The following is a 17,852-nucleotide window of genomic DNA, read 5'->3' on the forward strand; positions in this document are numbered from 1 at the left end:
TAAAGCACCTTTGTCCCCACTCCCCTGGTCGGCGGTGGAGGAAGAGCAGGCCAGGCAGGCATTAGCACAAACAGTCTTTATTGGGCTCACACCAGGAGTCCGTTGGTCTTGAGGACCTCTGTGAACTTGCTTATTTTCTTCTCCACGTTCTTTTCTGCCTGTTTGCGTAGCCTCTGTGAGGTGAAGTAACAAGCGGTGAGTGGCTTTCTCTCCCAGACTACCCTTTCCCGCCCCAGGGCATATGTGAGGGTCCTGTCCTCACCAAGAGCTGCTTCTTCTTCCGATAGTGGACCTTGGCCTTTTCCTTGCGTTTCTCCTCCAGCGTGGCTGTCACTGCCTGGTATTTCCACCCGACCTCATGAGCCAGGCGCCCCAGGTAGGCAAACTGCAGGGGCACAAGGCTGTAAGGACATGGGTGTCCCGGCAGCACAAGGGTGAGCTAAAGGACCCTAGAGGTTCTCTTAAAGGACATATCCCCCTATACAGGAGCCCCTACTGGCATCAGCTGAGCCTGTGGCATTATCGGCACTGCCAATCGGTGGCATCCGAAGACCATCGTGAGAAAAAAAACATCATCTGCCAGTCTACAGGTCCCACCTAGACCACTCTGCAACTTTAAGCTTACCTTTCTAGTAGGCTTCAGCCGCACAACCTTGAGGGCGGCAGGGACCACCATCCGTTTTTTCTGTTAGAGAAGGAGAAGGGCTCAGAGACCTTTTGTGAGCATCACCTGGGAAGGAGGCTGGTGGGGCAGGCGTCTCAGCTAGTGGCGTTTTCATGAGGCTCAAACAATGTAGGTAATAGCAGAACATCACAGACGCTGGACACAGGCTGTGGAAAGCTAGGCTTGCGCTGCTCACCTTGTCATAGGGAGGAGGGATCCCATCCAACACCTTGAGGCGTTCCAAGGCAGCCTGGCCTCGCTTAGTCTTGTGGGGCAGCATGCCTGTGGGAAGAACAGGACTCCCTTCAGAGGGGCTGAAAAGCGCTCTTAGCCCAGATCTGGGAGCCCACCCAGCCTCAGATGGTAGTGCATGTAGAGTTGTCTCATAGTTGGGAAACTCGAACACCAGTGGGAGATCGCTTCATCATAGGCTGCCAGATTCCCCATTCTCCATGGCACCCACAGGCCCAACTCACCTCGTACAGTGCGCCAAAAAATGCGGCTCGGGGCTCGGAAGTGGTAGGGGCCTCGAGAGGGGTTGGTGTTCATCCGCTTTCGGAGGAAAGCCAGGTACTTTACTGCCAAGAAGAAAAGTGGATGAGGTCGAGTCTACACCAAGGACCTGCTTGTCCAGAACTTAGGTCAGCACCCCACCTAGAGATGATGCCCTGGGCCCTCACTCACACTTGTTTCTGTAAAAGTTTCCAGAAATGTTGATGCCTTCACAGCGCACAACGACTACCTTCCGGCCTAGAGAGAACATGGGTTGTGAAGACAGCCAGTAAAGTCACCCCTAAACACCCAGAAAAACCACATCCTAGATGAAGTGCAAATCTCCTGCTCCAAAACCACTTGAACCAGGAAGGAGTCCAGGAGGGACCGTCAAGTCTCAGAGCGGTGCATGGGTTGATCTCACAGTCGTGAGACTCAAACGAAAGATGGTGATTGTTGCTCATCACTGACTTGCAGGCAAACAGAAATTCTGAATGAAACTTACCCAGTAGCACTTGCTTTGCCACAATGGCCGCCAGGCGGCCCAGAAGATGGCCTCTGCCATCCAACACTAGAACCTGTGGGAGACAAAAGGCTTAGGAAGCAGTCTGGCTCTCTCTACCAAGTTACCAACCACTCATGCCAGTGCCCTTCCCCACAGGATGACTTATCAAGCAGATAAGGTGCCCCAAAGGGGTACAACAAACCAAGAGAAAGCCCAAGGCTGCCCCAGCAGCACGTGAGAAGGGTTCAAGTGCCTGCAATCTTAACTGAGCCTCATCTCGTTGTCATGCAAAGACTCAAATGGCTGGAAAACTGCAATCTACTACTTCTTGTGCAAGCAGCCAGCCTTTAACAAAATCCCATGCTAAGACTTCGTTTGGGGTAAGTTTAGGCCACGGTGGCTCTGCATCATAGTCTCAACTCGCTCACAAGGAACAGAAACCATACCAATAGTATAAAGCAAAACCCAATAATTCACTATATAATGGCTGCCCTGTCTAGTTTGTAATTCTGGAAAGCAGCAGTCTTCAAGTCTCACACCTGGTGGCTGGCATGTGCTTGTAACCCGGCCCAAACGACAAGAGACGGGCAGAGATCCTCCAAGCATTTTTTAAGAAGAAAAAATACCCCAGCAAAGGTGATTTCGATTACTGAATAGCCTCAAAATCCCGATGCTTCTCACTAATTCATCCCGTAACACTTAAAGACTTTGAAAGCACCCTTAGGACTGACAGAAGCTACAGAAACCGGCACGCTTGAGTCCCGAAACCAGGAGTCTCTAACTCAGCAGCTTCGCATCAGAAGCGCAGCAGCGAGCGGCCCCGAGCTCCCCGCGTTCCAAGTGTCTGAGAGACGGACCTCTCAAGGTTGCTAGCGGGTGTCGGGGCCCCAAGCCCCACTCCCGTCTCCCCGGGAAACACGTAGCGTTCCGTCGCCCCATACCTAAAGACATGCGCGGCTCGCTATGCCCACGTTACACTGCCCTCGCGTCAAAACGTTCTTCCTTTGCTCAACTGCGTCCTTAAGTCCCACTGCACACGCCGAGCGGAGCGGAGGCCCCTTCCGCTCCGGCCTGGCGCCCGCCCGACCCCCCACACCTCCCGGCGCGCGCAGAGCCCGACCTGTCCCTCCGCCATCTTCGGCAGCCGCCTGGGAAAGGAGGAGGTCTTGGCGCAGGGTTTCTTATCCCTTGCCGCAGGGGCGGAGGAAGTGACGCAACCCGGGACGAACGGAAGGCTTTCTGTCTTTTCATTGGTTGAAGCGGTGTGCATGCGCACACTGGACGGTGGGTCATCTTTATATGGTCCAATCACGGACTGGTTTGAGCTGGACCTTCGCGGCCATGACTGTGTGGGGCGGGAGGTCACGTGGGTCCCGAGGCGGCTTCGGCGGGACGGGGCCGTCCGGCCCCGGCGGCCATATTTGGAGGGAGCGCTGTTCGCTCCCGTATCCGCTGTGCGCGGCGCCATTACTCCCTCAAGGACCGGCGGCTGCGGAGCGCGCGGTGGCCGCCAGGGGGCGAGCGTAAGTCCCGGCCGGTCTCGCAGTGTCCGCGTCCCCTCCCTTCAACCTCATGGTGTGCGGACAACTGATGGCCTTTCTTGAATCTAGGAGTTTCCGAATGTTAAACCGGTGGAGGTAGTCACCCCAGAAGGAAGAGACGGTGGGAGGAAGGACTTGCAGGGTCCTGGGCCGCAGACACGTGCTTCTGTTGCAATGGCCTTTGTATCGGCTAAGCATGCCATCTGAGATACCCTCCCTGAGGGGTACCTATACCTCCCACAACAAAACACAGATTGGGCCGTCTCACTGACTCACTTTCTCTAGAGAACCTCCCCAAACTCCCCAGCCTGACTCGATTCCTCCTGGAGGCTCCAGCACTTTGTTTTCCTGCCACTTGGTGGCTTTATGATCTTGCTTCTGCCTCACATCGGGGTTCTGTTAGAGAGAGCATCACCCAGTGCTGACCCTGGGCCATTGGTGGCCTCAGAAAACAAACCTGTTGTCGTGGTTTTGGCTTCTGACATAGTATTTCTGCAATCCTGGCTGGCCTTAAACTTGAGATCCTGCCTCAGCTTCTGGGGAGGTGGGATTACATGACCAAGCCCCGCAAAACCAAGATCCTGAGACCTAAAGCAGCCCACCCACTCCCTGTCCCGTCCACAGATAGGTCCGGAAGATCTGGTAAAAACCATTTATATACAAATTCATGGGAGCAAGGAGTTTGTACAGAGTGGGGTGAGTGGGGCTGGGTCCTGATGTTGACTTCATCCTGGGGAGAGGGCTGGAGGGGCAGCAAGGTCCAAGAAGGGGCCAGGCTCTACCCAACTTTCCCTGTGTCCAGGTTGTGCAACATCTGTCAGGTGACGCCTGCTTGGCCTCAGTATCCTCCTCTGTAAAACTGGATCATCAATGGTCTGTCTGAAGACTGGAGTTCTCAGCACCCTTCAAGCCCTCTACCACTGAGCTTACACCCTCCCACCTCTCCCTGCCCCTCCCTACACCCACCCCACCCCCCTTTAGGCTAGCCTCGAATTTCTGTGTATTAGTAGATAACCCAGAATCCTGACCCTTCTGCCTCCCCTCCAGGGTGTAGGAACTCGGACTTGCACCACAAAATCTACTCCAAGTTTTTTGTTTTTGTTTTTTCCGAAGGGAGTCTTACAGCCAGGTGTGGTGACACACACCTTTAATCCTATGGCTGAGGAAGCAGAGGCTGGTGGATCTCTTGAGTTCCAAGCCAGCCTGATCTACACAGCAGTTCCAAATCAGATAGGACTACAAGAGACCCTGTCTCAAAACAAACAAACAAATAAACAAATCATGGCCCTCAAACTGGCTTAAAGGATAAAAGGCCTCGGCCACCAAGCCTGAAGGCCTGAGTTCCATCCCTGGGGCCCACTGGTAGAAGGAGAGCATGACCAACTCCTGCCAGTTGTCCTGTGACTTGTACACAGGCACCATGGTACACTTACACAGCCCCTATGTGTAATAATTTTTATTTGTTTGGGGAGGGTTGAGTGTAAATTTTTCAAAAGAGGAATTACTGTCTGGTGTGATAGTACATACCTGTGATCCCAGCACTCCAGAGGTAGAGGCAGGAGAATGGATTACCCAGGAGTTCCAGGCCATCTGAGCTACAGAGACACTAGTTCAAAAAATAATAAATAAATAGGATTGGGATTATAAATATGTACCACTATGTCTGATAAGTGGTGTGCATTTCAGAAACATGCCCAGAAAATGGGAAACCACAAAATTTAGAAACTTCCAGCTTGTTTTAACTAAGCCGACGGCGGGTCTAATTTGGCAGTGTAAATATTAAGTGCAGATGAAGTGTTTCTAGTGACTGTGTGGTGGCAGGTGGAAGCCAGAGCCTTATTTGTGCAAGGGCCCTGTCATCAGCTCCAGCTCAGCATTTCAATTTCTCACTGTTATTTTGAGAAATATCTCTAAATTGTCCAGGCTGGCCTTGACATTTGATTCCTCTGGAATAGATTCCAGGCATGCAGCACCATACCCAGAGCTGGGCTGACAGGAGAACCGCCCAGGGCTACAATGCTCTTCTCTCTCCCTTGTTCTTTCTCTACGTCAGTGCTCCAGCCTCAGAAGTGCTGGAACTGCAGATACTCATCACCATGCTTGGACATCATGTCCTCTGGGCAGGGGATGCAGCTGAGCAGCACAGTGTTTGTCTAGCCTGTTCCTTGTTTTGATCCCTACCTCTAGCATCCAGAAAACAATGAAAAAAGAAAAAGAAAAGCCTCATCTATAACATGTCTATAGGCCCAGCTATTTGGAAAGCTGGGACAGGAAGATTCATGGAGGTGTTCAAAGTCATTTTGGGCAACATACTGACTGAGCCATTGCAAAAAAAATAAGTGTCACTGAACTGAGTGTTTGTTTGTTTGTTTATTTGAGACAGGAGACAAGGGTGCACTGTGTATCTCACAATGGCCTTGAACTCACTGTGTAGCCCAGGCTGGTCAGACCTTTCAGCAGTCCTCCTGCTCTGGCCTCTCAAGTGCTGGGATTACAGGTTTAACCTCTACATTATGCGTATTATGAGTGTAAAACACACAATTCTAAAATATGGGCACCTGTAGTGGGGACCGGCCTTCTCGCCTTCTTCCCTGCCTCCTGTTTATTCTCCCCACACTACTCTTCCTTCACAGCCTTCCAAGGCTCTCTGCTGCCGTGTGTGGTGGCAGCTTCAGAACCCCCTGAGCTTTGTCACACTGGAAGCTTATCAAAGGCTGCTCTTCCCCCTGACACACACCACGTCCCTGAATGGCTGCCCCTCCTATGAAACAGTGAGACACCCCATCCCTTTGGACTGACCCTCTTCCCCTGAACCTGACCATTCCCTGCTCCAGGATAAGACTCACCGAGATAAGACCCTGGCTGAGTCAACGCTGCTGCCCAAGTGTCATATCCTAGGGATGGGAGGTGAGGGGCACCTGAGGCCCCCCCAAGGTCAGCCTCCGTACACTTGCAAGGCCATCTGCCACCCTCATCCCTTGCCACCCACTCCATCCATCTGCCCTGGACTCTCTGCTCACCCCAGGTCGGAGCACTGCCCTCCTTCTTGCCCTTTGCCAGCGAAGGCCCCAGGCAGCTGCCAGCAGCACAAGTGTGAGAGGCAGCAGCAGCAGGAGCAACAGCTGGCTGGGCTGAGGCTCTGGAAGTGCTGTGGCTTCTAGGGCTACAGGACTCCTTGGGGGCAGCAGGGTAGAGGAGTCTGGGGAGAGAGCAGAACCAGGTAACTGAGGGGGATCATCGGAGCAAACACTGACAGTCCTGGGGGACCATGGGTGATGGTGCATGAAGGGCTTGCAAACAACCAAAACCAAAGCCTGGGGCAGGGATGGGATAAAACAGGCCTGGCAGCACATGCCTTTAATCCAGCACTCTAGAGACAAAAGACAAAAGAAAACCGTTACCCAGAAACCTGTGGCTCACTCAGTTTCCCTTCCTAGTGGATAGGACTGCTCTAGGCAGACAGACTGGAAGTTGTCTTCTCAACAATAGGTAAACTGAGGTCATAAAAAGGCATGTCCCACCTCTCCCCAAGGATCTATGGCAGTAAGAGACATTTTGTTTAGTAGTGTAGCCATTGGTAGGGTGCCCTGTAAATAACTTCTCAAGCAGGTTTCCTGTAGTCAACCTACCTCATTGACTTAAAAAAATAGAAGAGGGACTAGTTGGAAAAAGGAATGGAATCAGTGAGACAGGGAGACAGGAGAAAGTAATGAATATAATAAAAATGTATACATGTATGAAAATGTCATGAGACACATTATTTGTTGTGAAATAGAATATTTGTTTAGAGCCAGGCAGTCGTGGCACATGCCTTTAATCCCAGCTCTCAGGAGGCAGATCTCTGTTAGTTTGAGGCCAGCCTGGTCTACAGAGCGAGTTCCTGGACAGCCTCCAAAGCTACACAGAATACACAGAGAAACCCTGTCTTGAGAAAAGAAAAAGAATGTTTAATTGTGTTACATTTATTTGTGTTGCAGAATAATTGTTTAGCTATGTAAAGATGTTACTTTTGTTGATGCTGCATTTATTTAACCTTGTGAAGGTGTGTTACATTTGTTAATGCTGCCTTTGCTAACAATGTAAACATGTATTATATTTGTTTGTGCTGTATTTGTTTAATTATGTAAAGATGTGCTGCTGTTTCACCTTGCCTGTCTAGGCACCTGCTTGGTCTAATAAAAAACTGAATGGCCAATAGCTAGTCAGAGGAGGGAAAGGCAAGGCTGGTAGGCAGAGAGAAAAGGGGAGCCAGCCATCCTGGGGTCAGCAATCAGACACAGGACAGTACACACAGATGAGGAAAACAAGCCTCAGGGCAGCATACAGATTAATAGAAATGGGTTGCTTTAAATTAGAAAACGAAAGCTACTTAGAAACAAGCCTAAGCTAAGACTGAGCTTTCATAGTTAATACGTTTCTGTGTCTTTATTTGAGAGCTGGTTGGTGGCCCAAAGACAAAGCCTGCTACAATTATTTATAATGAATGTGAAAAAAGAATAAGGTGTGAAGCCAGATGTGGTGGCTTCACACCTGCAATGGCTTTGAGTCCAAGACCAGACCAGCCCACATGAGGCCCTATCTCAAAAAAAAAAAAAAAAAAAAAAAAAAAAAAAAAAAAAAAAAAAAAAAAAGGGGTGGGAGAGATGGATCAGCAGTTAAACTCACTCGATGCCCTTGCATTGGACCTGGTTTCACTTCTCAGCACCTGTGTGGTGGTTCACAGCTACCTGTAATTCCAGTCCAGGGGATCTGATGCCCTCTTCTAGCCTCTTACGGCACCAGACACACACATTCAGTGTAAAACACTTATACACATAAAAGTTAATTTAAAAAAGTCAGGTGGTGGTGGCACACGCCTTTAATCCCAGCACTTGGGAGACAGAGGCAGGCAGATCTCAGTGAGTTTGAGGCCAGCCAGAGTGAGTTCCAGGACAACCAGGGCTACACAGTGAAACTCCTCCGTCCCAAAAAACAAAAAGGAGGAGGAGAAGGAGAAGAAGGAGAAGGAGAAGGAGAAGAAGGAGGAGGAGGAGAAGGAGAAGAAGAAGAAGAAGAAGAAGAAGAAGAAGAAGAAGAAGAAGGAGAAGGAGAAGGAGAAGGAGAAGGAGGAGAAGAAGAGAAGGAAGAAAGAAAGAAAGAAAGAAAGAAAGAAAGGAGAAAGAAGTTGTTTCAAGTCTAAGTCCCAGCTACTGGAAGCAGAAGCCTCTAGGACACACAGTAGGCAAGGCTGTGGGCTGTGAGCCAGGTGGCACTGGGGGATGCTGGGCTCTGGCGCTGCTGTTACCCGGCTGGCACTGCACCTCCAGGCACCGAGAGAAATTCTGGCAGGCCTTCCCCATACACGGCTTCAGAGCCAACAGCTGTGTGCAGGTGTCCTGCAGGAGGTGGGAGATGTTGGTCTGGACGAAGCGAAGGCACTCTGGGAGAGGCTGGGAGCAGGGAGGGGTAGATCACTATCATGTCACACCAGTGTCGCCACCAACCTAGCCCCCAAACCTGCAGAGGACACAGAGCCAGTGCCCGGGTCTCAAAGACTCCAGGGCTCCCCGGTTGTTAGAGGAGAGAGCCCCTTAGTAACGGCCTTCTTCACCTACTGAGGCACCGACCCAGTAACAGGGTCCCAGGCTTGGAGGTTCCAGCTCTACCACTGCGGTATGCTGTGGGCAAAAGAGCCCCGCAAAGACCTAGCAGAGTTACCAAGTTCCATTGCTAACCCGGAAGGCACACGAGGTGACGAAATGTATCTCCGTGTTGACAACCTCCAGGAGCTTTTGCATTTCAGACCCTGCCACAGTCTTCAGTCGCTCCATCCAGCGCTGGGCCAGGAAGAGGCTCCATAAAGCCTTGCAGTGTTTCTCCTGCAGACCAAGAGGCCAAGCCAAGTCACAGGGAGGAGGAGCGGGTCCAGAGGACTAGCAGGGGATGGGCGAGCCTCAAGGGTGATGGCTGAGAGGAATGGGTGGGCCCAGATGACTGATGAGGGCGGGGCTAAGTGTCTGAAGAAGATGGACGTGGCCTGATGCCTAAGGTAGGTTGGGCGGGACCAGGGTCCTGAAAGAGGTGGGGCCTTGCTAGAGACCAGAAGGGTGAGAACTGTGGCCAAACCCCTGAGGTGGGACCTGGCCAGATACCAAGGGAGAGAAGTGGCAGGGCTACAGGTCTGAAGACCCCTGATGGAAGGGCGGAGTCGGGCCTGAGAGGGTGGGGTCCAGGACACCTAAGGGAGAAATGAACAGTGAGGGCAGTCTTGAGAGCTTGACGGAGGGAGAATGGCAGGCCAGACTTCTGAAAGACTGAGCTAGGTCTGCTGGGTCTGGTGGGGGCGGGGCGAGGGTCTAGATCGCCAGGTCTGATGGAGCAGGAGGTGGCCCACTAGCCTTGACCCTTAAAGGGTAGTGCGTCTCGAGGCCGGTTCCCACCTCCATCCCAGGGCCCTCCCTTCTGTGACTCACGTCCTGAAGATTGATGGCCACAGTGACTGGGTAATCTTTAAGCAGGTAGTCAGTCTATGGGAGAAAACAAGCTGAGGTCTGACTGAAAGCAGGAGACAAATTATAGTCAGAGGAGTTGGGAACAGACCCTGAGACAAGGGCACACAGACACAGAAAAAGGAAGAAAGGACCTACAGAGAAGACAGTGGGCAAGAGACCCCCCAGAGAGAGGTGTCCAGAGAGAGGGATGGAGAGGAGCATGGACGCAGAAACAGAGAGAGACCTAGAGAGGAACAGTAGAGCAAGGACTCAGTGAGAGAGACAGTGACAGAGACCCACACAGAGAGATCCAGAGACAGTGAGAGCAACCCAGGGAGGGAAAGGAACAGAGACCCCATAGAGAAACACAGAGATAAGGCCAAGGTGGAGGGTAGGGGCCCAGCACGGTGGCCTGGCCAGGGTGGGAGCCGGCTCACCAACTCGCTGATCCTCACGTGGAAGTTGGAGGAGATAGGACTGTGGCTGAAGTAACAGTCAGGCGTGCCCCGCAGGCAAGGACTCAGCAGCAGCAACAGCAGCAGCAGAGAGGACTACAGGGAGGCAGTGTCAGCATCTGACTTCCAGGCAGGGGCTCCCTGTATCCTGCTTCCTTTCTTAACTGGGAGTTATCTTCCCTTCTCTGCCTGTCCTACTCCTTGGCTGCTGTGACAAACCTGTGTCCATACTTCTCCACCTCATCCCGCACCACCCCTCTCTTCTGACTCTGCCCTGGCTCTACCCCCCACGCCTCCATCGCCCCAGGTATACGCACATTTGGGTTCCAGGCTGGCACCAGCACTGTCATCTCGGCCGGGGACCCCTCATGCCTGTGGCAGGGTCTTGGAAGGGACAGAAGGGCAGGCCTCGCACCCTGCAGCCCCTTCCCTGCTCGCCCCTTTACCCCACCCCGCCCTGCCGCCTTTGATGTGGGTGCGTTTCCGCCTTCTGCTCCCTCAGGCTTCCTGCATGAGCCCCAGTTACAGTGAAAAGTCATCTCCCTTTCTAAGAACCCCGACAGACGGTCCCGTCCCCAGAATCCTCCCCAGGCCTCGCACCCTGCTCCCTGGGCCCGGGAGTGGGGACCCTGGGCCCGCCCCTCGGGGACCTGGAAAGCCATTCACCCCACGCACCAGGCTTGCCCCAGCTGGGTGTGGAACGATCAAGCTGGGTGACAGCCAAAGACCGAAAGTGAAACGGAGCTTTGGGGTAGACAGTGCAAGGGGTGAGTTCGTGCCCGGGAAGGACGCGCCACCTAGTGGTAACAAGTGACGCGACCACAGGCCTCTTCTAGGACAGCTTATGGACAGCTAAGGTTACAACCAGGCCTTCCAAATTGGAAGTGTATATAGAATCTGACCAGTGCCCATCACATCAGCTACCCCCATACTGGCCTTGCCTCCACCATCTCCCACAAAGAATGACATGGCGGCCTTTCTGAGTTCCCTACTGCCTGTCCTCCAGCTGCTCCCAGGGGCACAGAACTTGTGAACCTGTCAGCCGAGTCCCTCCAGTCTTCTGGGTTCTTGATTCTTTTGAGATAAAAGTCTAGGCTTCAGAGGGGAGGTGGTGATGGTGCAGACTGGTCAACCCAGCTACCAAGAAGCCTTGGAGGCAGGAGGACTGAAGATTGGAGGCTGGATACAGTGTGAGTTCAAGGCTGACCTGGGCAATGTACTAAGACCGTTTCAAAAAATAAAGAGGGACAGACACACAGTTCAGTTGGAGAGCAGCTAGTGAGTCAGTGGCAGAGTACTTGTCCAGCGTGCTGCAGGCCCTTGACTCCTTCCAGTCCCGTCTCACCCCTCCAGATTCTCCAGATTGGCAGTATTTGACCCTGTGCTATCCTAACCCCTCCCTGCTAACCTCATGCTACGTTCCTTTCCAACACTAGCCATCCTTGGTGTGTGTGAGGTGGGTATACTCTTTCCCCAAAGCCTTTGCTCTGGCTATTTCCTCACTGTGGGGAGCACCCTTCCCTTCCAGATACCTATGTCCTCTCCCATCTCATCCAAGGCAGAGGCTTCACAACACCCTCTTCCAAGTCACACCCCTTGCAGCGCGGGAGTCACCCTGCTTTGTTCTTATCAGCACTGAACACACCCTGTGGCTTACTTATCTTCCCCATTGTCTTGGTCTCTGCAGTGGCTGTTTCCGCCCTGCAAAGCCCTTGCTCGGAGGACTATACCTGCCTGGCTGCAGCATCAGCTACACAGATGTGTGTCTGACCAGTGTTTGCCAGGCCCTGTCTGGGTTTGCTTTTGGTTTCTGGGAATTCCCAAGAATGGGGAGTGCTGTTGTTTATTGGGGCTGGTCCCAGACTGCATCTGAGTTCCCACTGAGGCAATTCAGAAAGAAGCAGGCTGTGCCCAAAAGACCAAGAATGGAGACTATGGTACAGTGGATGCAGGACTGGGAGTTCAGGTTAGCCTTGGCTGCATAAGACCCTGTTTCAAAACAAGCAGGGCAGAGCGATACCACCTTTAGTCCCGGCACCCAGGAGAGGTGGAGGCAAATACATCTCTGAGTTCAAGGCCAGCCTGGTCTACACAGCAAGCTCCAGACTTGCCTAGACTATGTGGTGAGACCCTGTCTCAAGAATATAAGACAAGGGGGCTGGAGAGATGGCTCAGGGGTTAAGAGCACTGCCCGTTCTTCCAGAGGTCCTGAGTTCAATTCCCAGCAACCACATGGTAGCTCCCAACCATCTGTAAGGTAGTCTGGTGCCCTCTTCTGGTCTGCAGGGACACATGCAGGCAAAAGGCTGTATACATAATAAGTAAATCTTAAAAAAAAAGAATATAACAGTTTTTTTTTAAAAAATGGCATCATTGCCGGGCATTGGTGACGCACGCCTTTAATCCCAGCACTCAGGAGACAGAGGCAGGCGGATCTCTGTGAGTTCGAGGCCAGCCTGGTCTCCAGAGCGAGTGCCAGGAAGAGAAACCCTGTCTCGGAAAAAAAAAAAAATTGCAAGTTCAAGCCAAGCCTGAGTTACATGGTGAGTTTAAGGCCAATTTGGGCTACAGAACAATTTGGGTTGATAGAATTGATAAGTGGGTAAAGGTGTTTTCCACCAAGTCTGATGACCCAAATGGTAAAAGGAGAACAGACTCCCACAAGCTGTCCTCTAACCTCCAGAAGAGTACCGTGGTGCCTGGCAGGAGGCAGAGTCAGGCGGATCTCTGTGAGTTCGAGGCCTGCCTGGTCTACAGAGCAAGTTCTAGGGCAGCTAGGATTGCTACACAAGAGAAACCCTGTCTTGAAAACAAAAAGAGTAAATAAATAATAGAACACACACACACATACACAAACATGATGGGCACAGTGGCTCACACTTGCAATCCCACTGATTGCAGTGCCAGTTTGAGTGACAACTCAGCTACCTATTGGAAGATTCAGGGACTCTGCCTATCTGCCAGGACCCCAGTATGAATTCTGAACACTACAAAAGTCCTCTCCTGTGTTTCAGCCTAGCTTGGGCTACATGAGACACTGTCTCAAAAAGCCAGGTTATGATGATGATGATGATGATGCTAGTCTCAGCCTCCAAGACTCCCAGTCTTTCCAACAAAAGCCCCCAACCTGGACCACAGTCCACAGTCCCAGAGATGATGTGGGACCTCTGCAGCCTCTTTCTCACCATTCTTTGTTTCTACCTCTGTGATCTGGGACAATTCGTCGTGTTAGCTTCCTGGTCATTTAACAAGAGATTACAAATTCAGTGGAAACAACAGCTTATCCCCAGCCAGACAGTGGTGACACACACCTTTAACCACAGCACTCAAGAGGCAGAGGCAGAGGCAGAGGCAGATGAATCTCTGAGTTTGAAGTCAGTCTGGTATACAGAGTGAGTTCCAAGACCACTAGGGCTACCCAGAGAAACATTGTCTTGAAGGGGGGAAAAGTTTATTCCTGTTAAGTCTGAAGGTTGGAAGTCCCAACTGGCTCTCTCTGCAGGACCCAGCGGAGAAGAGCTTTGGTACTGCAGCTCCTGGCATGCTTGGTTTTGTGCCAGCTCCCCCCTCTGACCTCTACTCTCCTCACCCCTCTGCACATGCCTCTGATGTGTCTTCTCTGTGAGTCACAGGTTGCTTGTTCTTGGATTTAGGGTGAACTTAGGTAATGTATGGTGATCTCACCTCAAGATCCTGGGGCTGCAGACAGTACAGGGCTTGGCTAGCATGCACGAAACCCTGGATTCCATCTCCAGCATGGCAGAAACCAGGCTGGGCACAGTACACCTGTAATCCCAGCAAAACCATCCTTCACTGAGACTGAAGCCAGTCTGGGTCTTCCAAAACAATCAGTCATCAGTCTCTAGATCCCATCTGCCCATTTGTGCTCCCCTGTGCTCTGCACCCCACTGCTGCTGCAGACTGTGGGCTGCGAAGGCCATGGTTAGCTTGTTGAGCAGTGTTGTTTTTAGAGCACTGAAGCTTCAGGGAATTTGTCACAACCAGCCTGACAGGTGTCAGGCTAGTGCTGGCTTTGTCACTGTCTCTAAATTGAAGTTTTTCTACCCTAAACTGAGAGATGAGATAGTAATCTGGACAAAAATACAAGGCATCTTCTTTTTGTGTAGTTCCAGGAATTAAACCCAGGACTTCCACATGTTAGGCAGGCATGCTACAGTTGAATCATGTCCCAGCCCCTCACTGGGGTATTGGAGGCAGGGGTTCCACTGCTGAGCCCCACTTCCAACCCTGTGTAGTTCTCTGTCTCTTCCTTGGTCCGTCTACCTGAGGTAGATGGTCCACAAATCTCTAGCCTGTCCCCAGCCTTTCCCGTAGAAGTCTAACCTCCACACCCACCCTCGCTGGAAGCTATGGCATGCTTGTATGTCTTGCTTTGGCCATGACTTGAGAGTAGGAACTGAAGGTTCCTCCTGGGTGAAGCTCAAAAGGCTTGAGAATGGCTGTGCGGGAAGTGGGCCTGTGTTGTGACTGTGTCTCCTTCATGTTTTCATGTGTTGGAAACTTAACCCCCACAGTCACATTGTTGGTATCTCCAGCTGGAGCTTTAATGGAGTAATAATTGGGCTGGGCAGGAGGATCACAGTAAGTCCTGGAACAGCTTGGGCTACACAGTAAGTTCCAATTCAGCCAGGGTTAGTCAAACTTACTCTTTTTTCAGAGTCTTATTATGTATACTATGTAGCCCTAGCCTGGAACAAGATATAGACAAGGCTGCCCTCAAATTCAAGGAGACCCTCCTACCCTGCCTCTGGCATTAGTGTGTGCTACCACCCCCAGCAAGACTGTCTCAAAAACTTTTATTATTATTATTATTATTATTTTGGTTTTTCAAGACAGGGTTTCTCTGTGTAGCTTTGGAGCCTATCCTGGAACTCGCTCTGGAGACCAGGCTGGCCTCGAACTCAGAGATTCGCCTGCCTCTGCCTCCCGAGTGCTGGAATTAAAGGCGTGCACCACCAACGCCCGGCTCAAAAACTTTTAAAACATGGGACTGATTTAAAAAAGTACTTACTGCTGGGTGTTGGTGGCGCACACCTTTAATCCCTGCACTCAGGAGGCAGAGGCAGGTGGATCTCTATGAGTTTGAGACCAGCCTGGTCTACAAGAGCTAGTTACAGGACAGCCTCCAAAGCCACAGAGAAACCCTGTCTCGAAAAAAGAAAAAAACAAAAAACAAAAAGTACTTACTACTACACAGGGCCTGAGTTCAGTTCCCAGGGGTCATGGTGGGTGCAGCTCCCTGGTACCTAATAACCTCCTTCTGGCCTCATGTGCCCATACCCCTTACATAATAAAAATAAAGAACATACTGTGCTGCCTTGTTTTTGTTGTTTTAAGACAGGGTTTCTCTTTGTAGCCCTCACTGTCCTGGTCACTCTGCAGACCAGACTGTCCTCGAACTCAGAGCTCCCCTGCCTCTGCCTTTGCCTCCCAAGTGCTAGGATTAAAGGTGTGGGCCACCACTGCCCGACTTGTGCTGGATAGTTTTATGTCAACTTGACAAGCTATAGCCATCCGAGGGGAGGAAAACTCAGTTGTCAAATTGCCTTCATTAAGATCTGGCTGCAGCAAGCCTGTAGGGTATTTTCTTAACTAGTGACACCGGAACGCACAGTCCATGGTGAGTGGTGCCAACCCTGGTGGCCATGGGTGCTATAAGAAAGCAGGCTGAACAGAAAAACCCTGTCTCGAAAAACCAAAATAAAAAAAAAAGAAAAAAAGAAAAGAAAAAGAAAAAGAAAGCAGGCTGAGCAAGACTTGAGGAACAAGAGAGTAAGCACTCCACCATGGCCCCTGTATCAGCTTCCAACCCCTGCCCTGCTTCAAGGTTTGAGTTCCCGCCTTGGTTTTCTTCAGTGAACTGTGATTTGAAATGTGCAAATAAACTCTTTTCTCCCCAAGCTGCTTTTTGGCATGGTGTTACATCACAGCAACAGTAGCCTTAATTAAGACACAGGGTCGAAAGGCGGGCGGGGCGGGGCGGGCGGGGCGGGGCGGGGGCGGCGGCGGTGAGGCTTTGTTGTTAAGAGCATTCTAAAAAGCTGTCATGCAGCTGGGCGTTGGTGGCACACGCCTTTAATCCCAGCACTCGGGAGGCAGAGGCAGGTGGATCTCTGTGAGTTCGAGGCCAGCCTGGTCTCCAGAGCGAGTGCCAGGATAGGCTCCAAAGCTACACAGAGAAACCCTGTCTCAAAAAACCAAAAATGAAAAAAAAAAGCTGTCATGCTACAAGGTATCCTCGATCCCATTATTATGCCAGGAAGGCCTTACAGATGCCAACCAGATGGGGCCCCTCCTAGCTTCCACAGCCTTGTGCTGAAACCTTTATTCTTGGCAAGTGACAGTCTATGATAATCAGTTACAGCCACAGAAAATAGACCAAGAAAAAGTTGTGCCTAATGGCTCATGCTTGTCATCCCATTGGCAGAAGATCAGGAGTTCAAGGTCATCTTTGGTGCCAAAGGAAGTTCTAGTCCAACCTGGGATATATATAGTCTCAAAATCAAACAACCAGACAAACCCCCAACAAACAGAGCACCACCACCAAACTGCAACATACAAGAAAATAGGTTAAGACAGCCTCCATCAGCCCAATTCCCCAGGCAACAGCAACTTTGATGAGCACACACACACACACACACACACAGAGAGAGAGAGAGAGAGAGAGAGAGAGAGAGAGAGAGAGAGAGAGAGAGAGAGAGAGAGAGAACATGCAATGAGTCACCCAGACATAGGTTTACTGCAACAACACTAGGCCACTGCTGGGCGTTGGTGGTGCACATGCCTTTAATCCTAGCACTTGGGAGGCAGAGGCAGGAGGATCTCTGTGAGTTTGAGGCCAGCCTGGTCTACAGAGTGAATTCTAGGATAGCCTCCAAAGCTACAGAGAAACCCTGTCTCAAAAAAACAAAAAAACCAAACCAAAAAGCTAGGCCACCTGACTGCTCTCCTACCCACTTCTCTTCCCTGTGGGCAGCCATCGTGTTTAGCCTCTCTGAGTCTGTGTGGCTGTTCACTGTCTTGTTTTGTGATCTTACCTGGTGAAAGGCTTGGTAGACAAGATTAATGTTGGGCATGCCCACACATACACAATCCCAGCACAAGGCAAATGTAGGAGGATCATAAGATTCCAGACCAGGGGCTGCTGAAATGGCCCAGCTGATAAAATACAGGTCACGACTGCCAAGCAGGACACCTGCATTTGATCCCATGGACCAACATGGTGGTGGAGAGAACCGACTCCGTAAGTTGTTTACTGTTTACCCTCTCTCTTATTCACACATGCACGTGCTTGGAGTTCTAGGTCAGGCCTGGAGGCAATTGTCTGTAACCTCATGCTGAGGCAGGGGGATTGGATGGACAGATCAGCTGAGCTACTCCTTACTCCTTGATACTTTGCTGAAAATGATCAAAGGGGGGAAAACAAACAAACACCCCCCCCAAACCTAAAAACCAAATTAAAGCTAAATCTGCTGAGAGGGGATCTGCTGTGCAAGCAAACACCTGGTCACAGTTTGGGCTCCTCCTTAGGAAGTCAGATCTTGCCTGGCAGCTGTGCCCTCAGTACTTGTCCCAATAGTGGTGGCCCCTGGCTCTGGCTGGCATCTCATTCCTCTTGGGGATGTGCTGGGATACAGACCTTCCAGTTCAGAAAGAGGACTTATGGGAAGGAGGTGGCCCTGCAGCCCACTCAACTCTGGAATC

The 17,852-nt window shown here is 51.3% G+C and overlaps 2 protein-coding genes and 4 non-coding genes across 14 annotated transcripts; all 6 read right to left on the bottom strand.

Moving 5' to 3' along the window:
• Positions 1 to 59: 59 nt before the first annotated feature.
• On the bottom strand, positions 60 to 2,873 carry Rpl13a (ribosomal protein L13a). The gene is made up of 8 exons (XM_027420682.2): positions 2,782 to 2,873; positions 1,662 to 1,734; positions 1,349 to 1,414; positions 1,141 to 1,242; positions 861 to 946; positions 626 to 685; positions 263 to 385; positions 60 to 173 (listed from the first exon to the last, which is right to left on the bottom strand). The coding sequence occupies exons 1-8, from the start codon at positions 2,794 to 2,796 to the stop codon at positions 87 to 89; spliced, it is 612 nt and encodes a 203-aa protein (XP_027276483.1). The 5' UTR covers positions 2,797 to 2,873; the 3' UTR covers positions 60 to 86.
• On the bottom strand, positions 493 to 581 carry LOC113836316. Its single transcript, XR_003486394.1, has one exon. It is a non-coding gene; the product is annotated as a small nucleolar RNA SNORD35 (small nucleolar RNA).
• Positions 753 to 822, bottom strand: LOC113836326. The gene has a single exon (XR_003486405.1). It is a non-coding gene; the product is annotated as a small nucleolar RNA SNORD34 (small nucleolar RNA).
• LOC113836324 lies at positions 1,015 to 1,099 on the bottom strand. The gene has a single exon (XR_003486403.1). It is a non-coding gene; the product is annotated as a small nucleolar RNA Z195/SNORD33/SNORD32 family (small nucleolar RNA).
• On the bottom strand, positions 1,548 to 1,630 carry LOC113836325. The gene has a single exon (XR_003486404.1). It is a non-coding gene; the product is annotated as a small nucleolar RNA Z195/SNORD33/SNORD32 family (small nucleolar RNA).
• A 967-nt stretch (positions 2,874 to 3,840) lies between the features above and the next one.
• Flt3lg (fms related receptor tyrosine kinase 3 ligand) lies at positions 3,841 to 10,934 on the bottom strand. 9 transcript variants are annotated; one of them, XR_004770459.1, is made up of 9 exons: positions 10,445 to 10,782; positions 10,110 to 10,223; positions 9,655 to 9,708; positions 8,917 to 9,060; positions 8,487 to 8,631; positions 6,223 to 6,401; positions 6,049 to 6,120; positions 4,730 to 4,808; positions 3,930 to 4,061 (listed from the first exon to the last, which is right to left on the bottom strand). XR_004770459.1 is itself a non-coding variant. In XM_027420681.2 (8 exons), exons 2-8 carry the CDS (start codon positions 10,475 to 10,477, stop codon positions 3,928 to 3,930), a joined length of 795 nt encoding a protein of 264 aa, XP_027276482.1. In that variant the 5' UTR covers positions 10,478 to 10,511; positions 10,803 to 10,934; the 3' UTR covers positions 3,841 to 3,927. The 9 variants fall into 9 exon arrangements, 8 of the variants coding, with proteins under 8 accessions (XP_027276482.1, XP_027276476.1, XP_027276474.1 ...); XM_027420681.2 differs by lacking the exons at positions 4,730 to 4,808; positions 6,049 to 6,120 and adding an exon at positions 10,803 to 10,934 and having other exon boundaries at positions 3,841 to 4,053; positions 10,445 to 10,511; XM_027420675.1 differs by lacking the exons at positions 4,730 to 4,808; positions 6,049 to 6,120 and having other exon boundaries at positions 3,841 to 4,053; positions 10,445 to 10,511; positions 10,728 to 10,746.
• Between the last annotated feature and the right edge of the window lie 6,918 nt (positions 10,935 to 17,852).

This window comes from Cricetulus griseus, chromosome 6, assembly GCF_003668045.3.
Source record: "Cricetulus griseus strain 17A/GY chromosome 6, alternate assembly CriGri-PICRH-1.0, whole genome shotgun sequence".
NCBI lineage: Eukaryota > Metazoa > Chordata > Mammalia > Rodentia > Cricetidae > Cricetulus > Cricetulus griseus.